Genomic DNA, 13078 nt, shown 5'->3' with positions numbered 1-13078 from the left:
AAGTTGTACCCCATTGAATTTGCCAATGTTGTTATATTTCAAGATTCAAATGCTGTTGGACAACCATATCAACCTTTAAATTCTTCGAATGACGACAGTGGGTTCAATGGGATGAAAACAAGGGAGATTTCAGAATATGATCAATATGCAAAGCCAAAAGAAAGAAATTTGTATATGGAAATAAATATGGAATGTGTGATTGGAAGAAAATAAATGGTCGACAATAGCAAGGAAGCTTTTATTCTCAATAAACCCACTCAGAATTTGTCCAGAGGGGAAGCTATATGATTTCTTCTTCGTTTGAATGAGTTGTTAACCATGGTGCAGGACCTATATGCAAATTTATATCTTGAAAGAATCCCTCATCGAGTGCACGTGTTTTGACGGACTCAAGACAACGTTTTCGGTTCAAGTTTTTTCAAACCATCGAAAGAAGAAGCATTGGAACAACAATCCTGCCTCCATTGTATTCTTTTTAAACTCGAGGATGAGTTTTTTTTAGGATGGAGGGTAACTGATGTAGTGAGTTAGTTTTATATTTTTGGTTTAATTGTTTTAGTTTTCCTAATAATTAGTTAGTTTTTAATTCTTCTATAAATAGAGGCTTTTGGGCTTTGTATTGGTACATCATTATTGTCAAATTTCCATTATGGATTCTTGGACAGCTTTAGGCTATACCAGTTTGGTTATCAAGATATTTTGTTCAATACATGGTTGTTCGTATGCCCATTTTCCAGCCATTATTGCTTCTTGATTTTGGCTGTCATGGGAGTTCATTCTTGGTGGATTCTTGGAGAAATGAAAAGTCTTAACGCAGACTTTTTTCTTTTTTGAAAAATCAAAGTATTTTGGGTGGATTTCGCTAAGCAGCAACCTTTCACCTTCTTCTTCAACAGACAGATTTGGTTCTTGAAGGGTGTATTTTTAAATACAGATTTGGTTGAGGACTTTTCCAAGCATTCTTTTGCGTACGGTTTTCAATCTTTATTTAACGAGCAAAAAGAAGATGAGAAACCCGTTCTCCCACAGCAAACAAGCACTCCTTCCTTTTTTGAAGAAATGGGGATTCCCTTGTCCCAATTGAGTCTGTTCTCTGAGTTTTAAGTTGTTCGAAATCTTGGAAATGTTCTCAATTATGCCTTCTGCATATTTTAAAGCTTTTCAGTTTTAGTTCGGTTGGTTGGTTGATGAGGTTTTCAAAGTCTTTCTCCAACGTGAGCTTTGTAGTTTTAGTTCGGTTGGTTGGTTGATGAGGTTTTCAAAGTCTTTCTCCATGGTTTGACATTTAGTGGTTTATATATGGAGGCTTTTTGAAGACAACATTGAGGCTTAGTATTTGGTGTTTTCTCCTTACTAGCATTTCAGCTGCGGTCTGTTCTTGTGCCCTAACTTCTACTTGGTTCTTTTTGAACTTTGGTCTTCGCTCTGGGTGCTAAGGAAGGTTATTCCCTCATGCGGTTGTTGGCCCTGGAATTAGTTTCATTTCCCAAGCTCGGCAGCAAGCAGTTTTTCTGAGTTTTATTTTAGAATGTTGTAATCACTTTTGAGCTTGTATTGCTCTTGTTGCGATATTTATTCGTTATTTTTCTATTCTTCTCTCTTTTCTTTTCTTTTTTCACACACTTGAGGGTTTTGTATCTTGAATATTTTTCCTTTTCATATATCAATGAAAAATTGTTTCTTGTTTAAAAAAAATACATCTCCCATTATCCAAGACAAATCTTTTGGTTTATCAAGGTGGTTCGGTGGGGGCATGTCTCCTCAAGTTCTCAACGGGTAGACTTTAATGCTGCATGGTGCATGGTGGGTATTAATGAGAGGACAAAAAGTCTCATGGCAGATTTCATCTTTATTCATGATATAATTGATTTATGATGCTTCGGTTTTCCAAGCAGCTTTTATTCCAAAATACCTTCTCACGTTTTTTCCTTGGACAGCTTTTATGTTTGTCCTTTTTTGTGGTTTTCGTGGGATTTGAGGAGTTCTTTTTGCAGCCTCTTTTTGGATTTCCAAAGGTTGCTTGTTTAATTTCTCTAAGAATCTTCATTGGCACGTGATGCCCCAGGTGTCAGCCTAGATTCATTTCTTCTCTGATTCATCTGATCCAATCTACTTCCTGTACAAGTTTTATTCTTATAATACTTTTCAATTTTAAATAAAATTAATTTTGTTGCACTTAATTGTGTTTTATATTTTTATTTGTTCTATTTAGCTGCCTATTGGACTCTGTTTTATGCTTACGGTTTATGTTTTTGCATCTTTTTAACTTTTATGCTTTCCTTTCACTCTTTCGAGGGTTTGTATCCTTGAACAATTTTTGTTCCTTTTCATTTCATCAATGAAAAGTTTGTATTTTGTTTATAAAAAAAATAAAAATAAAAATAATACAAAAAGTGAGTAAGTTAAAGGAATCTGTGTTGTGCCCAGTTTTGAGTAAAATATGTTATTTATCTGATAAATAACTTATTAAAATGTTGTATCTATGTTGTAATATAGCTATTTCATCTGAAGGGCTATTTATGTTTTGATGGTAATATTTGTCTGATACTTTGGAAATATTGAATCTAATTATAGTTTCAGATTCCTGCCCTTTGTTCACTCATTTCTCTTCCACGTTTCATCAATACTTCATTTTTTTTTAATTTTAATGTAAATCCTTTATTTGTTTTTTAAATTTTAATGTCCAGGAAGAACGATGAACTCCAAAAAGATGCTGTTGATGCTCTTTGTTGCTTAGCCCAGGCCCTTGGGGAGGATTTCACTGTTTTTATTTCATCGATACACAAGCTTTTATTGAAACATCGCTTGCGGGTTTGCCTCTTCTCCCAACAACATTTCAATTTATTTATGATATTGTAGTTAATTGTATTTGGAGCAAGATAAGCAAATGTTTCTTTTTATCAGCATAAAGAATTTGAGGAAATTGAGGGGCGTTTACGAAGACGAGAGCCACTGATCTTGGGGAGCACAACTGCTCAACGGTTGAGTAGGATATTTCCTGTGGAAGTCATTAGTGATCCTCTAAATGATGTTGACATTGACCCTTACGAAGATAGGTCGGATGTGCATAAACAATTTAGGGCTCACCAGGTATTTGTCACATGATTTGGTTCTGTTTCGTTGCTTTGGTATATAATGTAACTGAGCTCCTGCAAAAAGTTAACAGTCTTGTAATGTAGATATCTCTAGTTCGTTATGTCTGTGCAATTTAAAATGGATGGTGTTCTAGTGCTATGACAATTGAAATAGAGCATCTGTTCCCCGTATGCCTGAGAATATGATCAGAAAAGTAGGGTAGAAATGAGAATGAGATATACTTGAAATAAAGTTGTGAATTGGAAATAATCATAATCCTGTTAGAAGAAGGTAAATGACTAATCATATACGAAGAAGGTAAACGATAAATTAATACATATCAATACAAGAATAAAAATATACTAATATATATATATATATATATACTCTAACACCCACCAACTTTTAGGATCTATAAGATGCTTCTCAACAGATCTTTTGGAGAATAGTTTAAGGTGAGGAACTTGGCATAGTTATTGGGAGAGAGATAGTCCTTTCGAAAGGCTATCGATATTGTAACGTCTTTTTAATATTGAAATATAGTTATCTTGTTTCTTTCTCGTGATCAGGAACCTAAGTTTAATGTGTACTTGAAATTAACCCTATGGCCTCTCCGCTCTCTCCAGCAGCTATGACTCGCCGCTTTGGTGTTCCTGTCCGACATCCTTCGTGGGTTGTAGGTCGTTTTCGTGGGCCGCGCTAGGGTTTGTCTTGTGCCCCTTCCCAACCCAGCCTCTGCCATCTGTCGTCGTGTTTCTCCGTCGCTTCCTAGGGTTCAGGCGCCACCGCCTAGGGTTCGCCATCACTCTTCTCCGCTGTCCGCTGACTTGGTAGGTCTTCTATCACTACTGCTCGCCATCACCGACAAAGGTTTAGCGCCTAGGGTTCCGCCGCCAAGATTCAATACAGTGCAGCTTTGTGTTTTTTGCGTTATTTTTACATGGAAATCGGTTGTTGTTGAGAATAGGCTTTTTTGCATTTGGGTTGAAGATGAGTGCTTTAATATGGAAGATATGTGTTGGGAGGTGTTGCCTTTCAAATTTGGCCATTTATCTTGGTTTGAAAATCGGTTGGTTGAATTACTGCAATTACCAGAGCACTAATACTTCTTCGCACATGAAAGAATTGAATTCGGTACTTGCAGATTGAGGAAATTCAGAGTTATCCAAAGGAGTAGAATTTAATGCGTGGTTTGGCCTTCAACTGGGGGAAGAAGAAAGCTTGTTATTTTTGCAGGACCAAGGAAAAGTGGTTGATTAGCATTTTGGGATATGCTGAAGGTTTGTTTGATTCGTTCTACTGTGAAAGGACCTCAGCAAGGTATTTTTGGGCCTTCTCACTCTGAAACCCTAAAAGGTAAGGTTGCTTCTCAAGGTAGGGTGGACACTTTATTGATGGAGAATAAGGAGGCTTCTTCTTTAGGTCCTTTAAAACAATTTTGGGTTAGGAAGGATTCTGAAGTCTTGGGATAGATTGGAACAACATGATGGTCATCACGAAATTTTGTGCCTTAGACGGTTGGAAGGATATAGTTGTGGCTCTAAAAGAAAAGTTCTCTTAAGACTGTCAGTTTAACCTGTTTTTAGCAGATAAAGGGTTTTAAGGTTTGACGATGGTAGATTGTTGAACTTAAAGTGGGTTAATGACTTGTGGCGAAAGGTAGGAGAGTTCCATTTGAAGCTAGAGAGATGGAGATTTGAAGATCACGGCAAGAAGTGGTGGAATGCTTTGGAGGTTGTTAGAGTATATATTAGTATATTTTATATTATTGTATTAATATTAATTTGTCATTTACTTTCTCCTTATAGGATTAGGTCAACCTTGTATATTTGTCTATATATATAGACTTTAATAATGAGAATACATTATATTGGATTCTCTCCAACCTTAGTCTCTACATGGTATCACAGCCAAGTTTCTTGTCCATTAGGGTTTTGTGCCTTAGGGTTTTGTTCATTGCTATCCAACACAAATCACCGCCGACCGCTGCCGCCGACCGCCGCCGATGTTGATTTGCCAGTTGTTTTTCCAAATCCTATTCGTGGGTTTCGTCTCGCCGTCCTTCGCACCTTCGTCGCGGTGCGCTTTTGTCACCGCCAATCGCCTTCGCCCCTCTGGTTGTCGTGGGGGAGCACTTGGGGTTTCTGGTTTCAGAAAACACCTAATCCGATTTGGTTCCAACCGTTTGATTCATTTATTTTGTTTGGTTCGGGTGATTTGGTCTGGTTTTGTCGTTTTGTTCAAATAAGTTCGCTTGTTTGTTATGGCTGAGAAGAAATCAATCGTAACTTCTGAGGTGATCCCAATGATATGAACAATCACAGAACACAAGTTGAATGGATCAAACTATTCTTCATGGAAAATCAATGTTCGTCTTTTTTTGCGAAGTATTGATATGGACGATTACATAACTGAGGATCCGTCTAAGGATGAGAACAAGAAAGCTTGGTTGCGGGATGATGCTCGACTGGTTCTGCAGATCAAGAATTCGATCGAGGATGACATTATTTGCTTGGTCAATGAATGTGAGTATGTTAAAGAGTTGCTTAAATATTTAGAATTCCTTTATTCTGGAAAAGGAAATATTAGTCAAATATTTGAAATCTGCAAGCGCTTCTACCAACCTGAGTTTGGTGACCAATCTCTTACAAATTACTTTATGGAACACAAACGAATTTATGCAGAGTTTAATGCATTACTCCCAGATAGTAATGATGCAAAAGTTCGGCTTGCCCAACACGAACAACTAGCAGTTATCAGTTTTTTTCTTGGTCCACCTAGATTTGATGTGGCCAAAGACCAATTACTCTCTGGTTCGGAAATTCCAGCTTTAGAGGAGGCATACACTCGAGTACTTCGCGTTAAGAAGTCACAACCCGTCTTGTCATCTCAGTCTAATAGTGCTTTGGTTGGACGTAGTACAAATGCAAACAGAGGTAATACCTACCAAGGGAATTCCACGACTTCGAACGCTCAACGTTCTAGTGCTCCAAAATCAAATTCAGGAGATATTATTTTTTGCAATTATCGCCATAAGCCTGGTCATACAAAACGAGAATGTAGAAAGCTATTGAAAAGTCAGAAAACACAGTCTGCCCATGTTGCATCTACTCCTGATAATGCTGGTAAGTTAGTTACAATTCCTGCGGGAGAATTTGCTAAGTTCCAATAGTATCAAGAGTCATTGACGGCATCGTCCTCTAATCCGATTACCGCCATCGCTGAGTTAGGTAACACGAGTAAATGTCTTATTTCCTCCACATCAAAATGGGTCATTGACTCTGGTGCGACAAATCATATGTCAGGTAACCCTAACTTATTTGCTAAGTTCTTCCCATCTGCATCTTTGCCTGATGTTACCATAGCAAATGGCACAACTTCTCCTATTCTTGGCTTTGGCACAGTTCATCTTTCCACATCCCTTTCACTAACATCTGTTTTAAATTTACCACAATTTTCTTTTAATATGATCTCTGTTAGTAAACTCACTTGTGATCTCAATTGTTGTGTCTTATTCTTCCCTGGTTATTGCCTTGCTAAGTAAAGATTTGTGATTTACCATTAAATTTTTGGAATAAGCAATGCTTTGAAGAAATAGGAGTTTAACTTGGTGGTTTAAAGAAGATTTCCTATGAAACCTTAAATCCCTTGGATGGCTCAGAAGCTCTGATTCAGGTAGAAGAGAACTAATGTGGATTTTTATCGGCATAAATAAAAATTAACAGTTTGGCAGCATTATAGTTCGTGTGAAGGAGGTTTAGAGTTTTGAGAAACAACAGAGTTCGATCTCCAGTAAGATGTTGGTTGCAAGATCTTCAAATGCGATAGATGTTCAAAGGCTTCATTTGTTATTGTCAGATGAAGAACCTTTTCAAGGGTTTTCATATGATAAAAGAGAAAATGAATCTGAAGTTAGGTCTGAAAATGTAGAGGGCAGTCCAAATGTTCTTCCTATTTTGGAAAACATTCTGCTGAATCTTCACTGACACTAACATTGAAATCTTTTTCATCATCAGACAAAACGTTATCCTTGATATGTAAATTTGATTGCTCACTTGTTGAATGATGATACCATGGCTGAGAGGTGAAACACCCTTCTAGAACCCTCCTCTTTCCTTTGTTGGAAACCTCAGTAAGTCATTCTTTTTGCTAGAATAAAAGAATTGGTAGGGGAGCAATAATAGTCCTAGGCGGTAGTATGTCAGGGTTAAAACTAGGACTGCATCAACCAGAACGTCAGTTGTCATGGATACCTTAACACCTTCTAAGCAAGAGATTTTTATTTTATTTTTTGATATCCGTTTGTCTGGGCCAGCTTGCGCACACCTCGATTATTCACGGGTCAACCGTCTGACCCTACTACATTTGGTTGACAAGGAAACTCGTAGGATATTAAATCCTAGGTAGGTGGTCACATGGTTTAAGCCCATTCCCTCTAAGTCCTTTGCTATTTACAATGACCCTCGTTGACCACTTGAGTCATCTCATGATGGTTAGAGCAAGGATTTTTAATAAAGATTTATCAGAGGTTTCCCTAACAGAGGAATTTAATTTACTTTTTACAAAGGATAACCAATTACACTCTTCTGCAAAAATGGATTCCATTCCTTTTCCTCGTCGGGAGCAGATGTTGGTTGTCGAAAAAGCTTCTTGCAGATAATCAAAGTTTTTTTTAAATATTTTGAAGATGTAGGCCTTACCCTAGTCCAATCATTGAATAGGTAGACTTTAATTATGGGCAACAAGTTTTTGGTTGGTTCTGCTTTGCAGCTGTTTTGGGGGTTGAGATATTATCGTTTTTGTGTCTTCTCTTGGTGGAAGGAGGTTTCAGTTTCTTTTCCTCTGGTGATCAGCTTGTGTTAAGTGATTGTTTTGGTTTCCTCCTCAGCAGTCAGTCCTTTTGAATTGGCCAGCTTTATTGATAACAGTTTTTGAGTATCTATTATTTGTCTTCAGATCTCATCTATTTCATAGGTTTTTGGTTTCTATGTTCTGTTTGTTTTTCTTATTCTTTTTTCGCTTCCTTTGGGAGCTTGTATCCTTGAACTTTTTTCTTTCTTATTATCAATTAAAAGTTTGTTTCTTGTCAAAAAAAAAAAAAAAAAGATGCTTCTCAGCGATAGAAACATAATCAGCAAAATATCCAGATTGTGTAGAAAAATTTACAAATTCTACATTCACTTTTGCATGATCCTTTGGGGTACTGAAATGTCTCTTCAAACACTTCATTCGCTCTTGTGTTAGTTCCACATCTTGATGCGCTGCAAGCCATTCTTCACTAAGTACCTATATAAGTTTTAAAAAAATGGTAAACTCTCTAATAAAACATAAACTATAAGATTAGAATAAGGATAAAAAGATGGGGGCTCTTTTTTATGGCACAACCAAAGTTACATTGCCACGAAAAATTCCCACCCCCATCACTTAATTTTTAAATTTTATTCACATATTATCGAACGGGTTTTGAATCATCCTTAATATTAGAAGAGGCCGAGTCTAGGGAAGAATTTGAATTTGATGATTGGGTTGAAGATGCATCGTAATTTAGTTGAACATATTCTACTTTAGTTTTTATTTAATTCATACAAAAATAAGGAACAAAAAAAAAATAAGGTGGCAAAACACAAATGTACAAATTGATTGGCCGAACACGAAGAGTAGTCTTGACTGCTGCAATCTCGGCAGCGGCAAAGGCAAATCCTACCGCTTTGTTTTCGATGGTGGGTGTAGGGCCTTCTTCATTTTGCTTTGTGTTTTTGTCGTCTCTGGTTAGACTAAAATTAGGGCTTTTTTTTTGTTTAAATGATTTTCAGTTTTTGTTTTTGAAGTTTGATTTTTTAAAATGTATGCTGGGCTTCTAAAAGTGGACTTATGAATCAAAATCTTTACACAAGCGTTTCCATGCCGTGTCCAAAATTTAACCAGAAAAAAAAATCAGACACTTCAAATTGCATGTCGGACATGTGTCCGACGCAGGTCTGACACAGACACTCCTCCTATTTTGGAGTGTCCGTGCTTTATAGGTGATGAGACCATAGTTAAAGTGGGAAAGTAGGAATATCATTGCTAACGTCCTAAGAGGAATGAATCAATGGGGATTCTCAACACAATGGAAACAAAAAATTGATTTTCATTTCCCATTATTATTACTGTTAAGTCGATGCACGTTTAATTTGTCCTATTGGCAAGCCACTGTTAATTTAGTTGATTTACACTAATATCCTTTTTTTTATATTTTTAGATAAGGAATGGGAAAGTAGCAAAGGAGACAAAATATTTGTTAGAATAAAAAGAAAGAAAGAAAGAAACCAAAAACGGCATGACTAATCCTATAAAATAAAGAAGTAAACATATTTCTCTGGAACAACTAACTTAGCTAACCATCACGAAGTGAAGAAAAATAAAATTAAACCTTTATGCCTTCCTTTCCATCGTATGTTAAATAATTTGATGGTGCTTTCTTTGTAGATGTAGGGGTACAACAAATTGTAATCGTCTATTTTCCTAGTCAAATTTGTGAATTTTTTTCCTAGTCTTATTTGTTCCAATTGGATGCATTTGTATCTCCCCGTAGATTCATTGTATTTATATTTTGTATTTGTATTTGCTGTCTTCTTGTTAAAATAAAGAAAAGAAATCTATTTTCCTCTTTATATGCTCAAGACTTCTCACACTTGCATGCTTTCATGTTGTAACTTCATCGTCATTGTGCCAATGTTTCCAGATACGTGGATCTTGTCATCTCTTTTTCCCTAAGATTCCAAATAGTACGTATCTTTTGAAACAACAGTTTTGTATAGGTTAATGATGGTCGATTGCGCACTGCTGGAGAGGCTTCCCAGCGAAGTACTAAAGAAGATTGGGCTGAATGGATGAGGCATTTCAGCATCGAGCTTCTAAAGGAATCACCTTCTCCTGCATTACGGACCTGTGCAAGGCTTGCACAGTTGCAGGTTAGTCTATAGCATTCGTTCGGATTTATACCTTGATAAAATTGATTCTGATGTAAGGTACTGGCAGCCTTTTGTTGGGCGTGAGTTGTTTGCAGCTGGTTTTGTTAGCTGTTGGGCACAACTAAATGAGACAAGTCAGAAGCAGTTAGTTCGGAGCTTGGAGATGGCATTTTCCTCCCCAAATATTCCCCCTGAAATTTTGGCTACACTTCTTAACCTGGTTTGTTTCAGAAGCATGATCTTTGTTTAATTTGAGCAGTTAAATCATGTGGGTATGCATACTTCACTTATTTCATGACGTTCATAAACATCTTATAACTGTAAGTGCGAAAACGATAAAATAGTTAAGTACTTATTGAAGGGTGAACTCCAAGCTGTGACAAAAACCTTTTGTATTCAGCCACCTATGGTTGGAGGTTTAAGGATCTCCTGAATTCTTCATTTTTGGCTGTAAACTGCTCGTAACATTGTAATGTGTTTTTGCTGTAGCAATTCAAAGTTATCTCACTTAAACTCTATCTTCTATTTTTATTGTTTGTGTTATGGAATCTGTTGAATATTATTGCAGGCAGAGTTCATGGAACATGACGAGAAGCCTCTTCCTATTGACATTCGTCTCCTTGGTGCTCTTGCGGAGAAAGTAAACTCTTTGTTTCTATGTTATCGTTATCTGAAATTATAGCGTTGAGAGGAACTGATAGATAATTTATTGTGAGAATTTCTGCAGTGTCGTGCATTTGCTAAAGCTCTGCATTACAAAGAAATGGAATTTGAGGGCGCAAGGTCCAAAAAGATGGATGCTAATCCGGTTGCTGTAGTTGAAGCACTTATTCATATTAACAATCAGTTGCACCAGCACGAGGTTAACTTTTTGTTGTCCAATTTGCTGTCTTTCTTAGAATATGATTTTGGCTGATATTTGGTGTGGTCGAGTGTCTACTTTAATCTTTTCTGTCTGTTATGAAATATTTATTGCCATTCTAGTGATCCATGTTTGCTTTCTCTAGGCTGCTGTTGGAATATTGACATATGCTCAACAACATCTGGGTGTTCAGCTGAAAGAGTCTTGGTAATTTTGAACGTTCAATTTTTTATTTTTGGTTTTCACTTTCGAATTTCCATCCCTTTGATGTTAGAGATTATAAAAAAATACATATAATTTTTTAAAAAATAAAAATTCCTTGAGGGGCCGTTCAAAGTTTGTATGATAATGAGATATCTGTAGGATAAAATGTATCCAAGTTTATTACCTTAGTATTTTTATTATTGAAGTTTAATAATTATAACTGTACAAATTAATTTTGATTCATCAAACTTAAATAATTTATTTTAACTATTAGTTATTAATTACTTCTACTTTAAAAATGTTGATCACGTTGATTCAATATACTTTCATAAATTAAAAATATTAATTAAATGTTGCATTTATTTAATATACATCTATGTATTAAAATTAATGAAGTAAATAATTTTAAATATTAATTAATGTTAATTCCTAAAACTAAGTTTATAAATTTAATCATTTATTAAATAAGAATTATTTAAATTGGTTATATTTAATTTTATGAATTAAAATTAATTGAGTAAATACATAAATTGAAAAGGTATGAAATAAATAATTTTGACTTTTTTTTTCTTTTTGTACTTGGATTGGAAAGTCAAATTTAATATTAAAATTCCAAATCCGTCCCATTGAACATTTGTTGCTAGTTTTTCTCATGCATATTTGTTTTGTAGCTATATTGGATGTTATTTTTTACCTCATTTAGGCGTTTTGGTGTCGAGTTCAAGCACTTTCTTACCTTAATTTAAGCTAACGGTAAACTTAATCTTTTTTTTTTTTTTTGGTTACTAAAAACGAACTCTTCATTGGTATCAATACTTTAATACTCTTCCTCACTTGTGGGTTTGTAAATTTGCACAAGGTCTAACCACTTGTTAACAATATTAATAGGTGATGCACAAGGTCTAACCACTTGTTAACAATATTAATAGGTGAAAAAATAACATTACAAGGACTTGAACTGAGAACCTCCTATATGATACCATGTTAAATCAATCATCAATTGACCCAAAAGCTTAAGCTGATGGGTTTGGTAAATTTAATCCATTTTCAATACTTTAAATTTAATCCATTTTCAATACTTTAACAGCTTATACTTAGGGAATTTTTATCGTTGAGTTTAGCCATTTTTTAAGCTTTATTTTGAGTCTTTTGTTGATTGAATTGTGTGATTTATTGTTATTACCTAATTTGGTTTTGAAACTCAGTTTAAATTTAGGATTTAATTTGATAAAATGAAAGATATAAGTTTATATTGATTCAATAAGTTAAGTAGGGGGTAAAAATGTTTTATCTATTATTTTTAATTGTTTACATCTTTATAATCATTTAGTTGTAGTTAAATTATTTATTGCATAAGCTTTAATTTTTCTTTTCTTTTTTATAACAAAAATAACTAGGCTTTAATAATTTTATCAATTAAAACCAATGTATTGATTAATATTATCAATATCTATTAATTAAATTTAATATGTAATTATCAATCGAAATTAGCAGATTAAATTTTTTTTCTTTAAAATGGTATTACTGAATTGTTTATTAATTTTATTAAATAATAATGGTTGATGAAAGAAATTAGAAAATGTTTGTGGGATAGGATTTAAGTTTTTGGGTAGTTGTAGAGTGCCTATAGTGATGGTAATAGAGCATTCACGTAAGATTGAATGTTCCTATGCTTTCTCTCTCTCTCTCGACACAGGATGGGATCAAGCACTCATTTCCTACGGATGACCACTTTTCCCCTCGTCTCTCTATTATTTGGAACTCATTTACTTTCCCTTCTTCCATGCTCTTGTAATTCTTAAACAATGTGATGTATCAATGCTAGTTCTAAATTTTGTGGATATAGAAGGAATATAACTCACCTTATTTGCTATTTTTAAGGTATGAGAAACTGCAACGCTGGGAAGATGCTCTTAAGGCATATACTGCCAAAGCATCACAAGCATCAAATCCACATCTTGTATTGGATGCCATGTTAGGTTTG

At 35.0% G+C, this 13078-nt stretch overlaps 1 protein-coding gene across 1 annotated transcript in view; it reads left to right on the top strand.

Annotated features, from left to right (window-relative positions):
* TOR (target of rapamycin) overlaps positions 1-13078 on the top strand; it is a 90819-nt gene that overhangs the window by 44730 nt on the left and 33011 nt on the right. The window contains exons 25-32 of the mRNA XM_022293108.2: positions 2688-2811; positions 2905-3090; positions 9876-10028; positions 10096-10248; positions 10597-10668; positions 10756-10890; positions 11036-11097; positions 12976-13073. Of these exons, the coding sequence (XP_022148800.1) occupies positions 2688-2811; positions 2905-3090; positions 9876-10028; positions 10096-10248; positions 10597-10668; positions 10756-10890; positions 11036-11097; positions 12976-13073 (983 nt within the window). The remainder of the gene's footprint in view (positions 1-2687; positions 2812-2904; positions 3091-9875; positions 10029-10095; positions 10249-10596; positions 10669-10755; positions 10891-11035; positions 11098-12975; positions 13074-13078) is intronic.

Source organism: Momordica charantia (assembly GCF_013281855.1).
Source record: "Momordica charantia cultivar OHB3-1 chromosome 4 unlocalized genomic scaffold, Mcharantia_2.0 BLBB01000004.1, whole genome shotgun sequence".
Taxonomy (NCBI): domain Eukaryota; kingdom Viridiplantae; phylum Streptophyta; class Magnoliopsida; order Cucurbitales; family Cucurbitaceae; genus Momordica; species Momordica charantia.
This window is presented reverse-complemented; position numbering and strand designations above follow the sequence as displayed.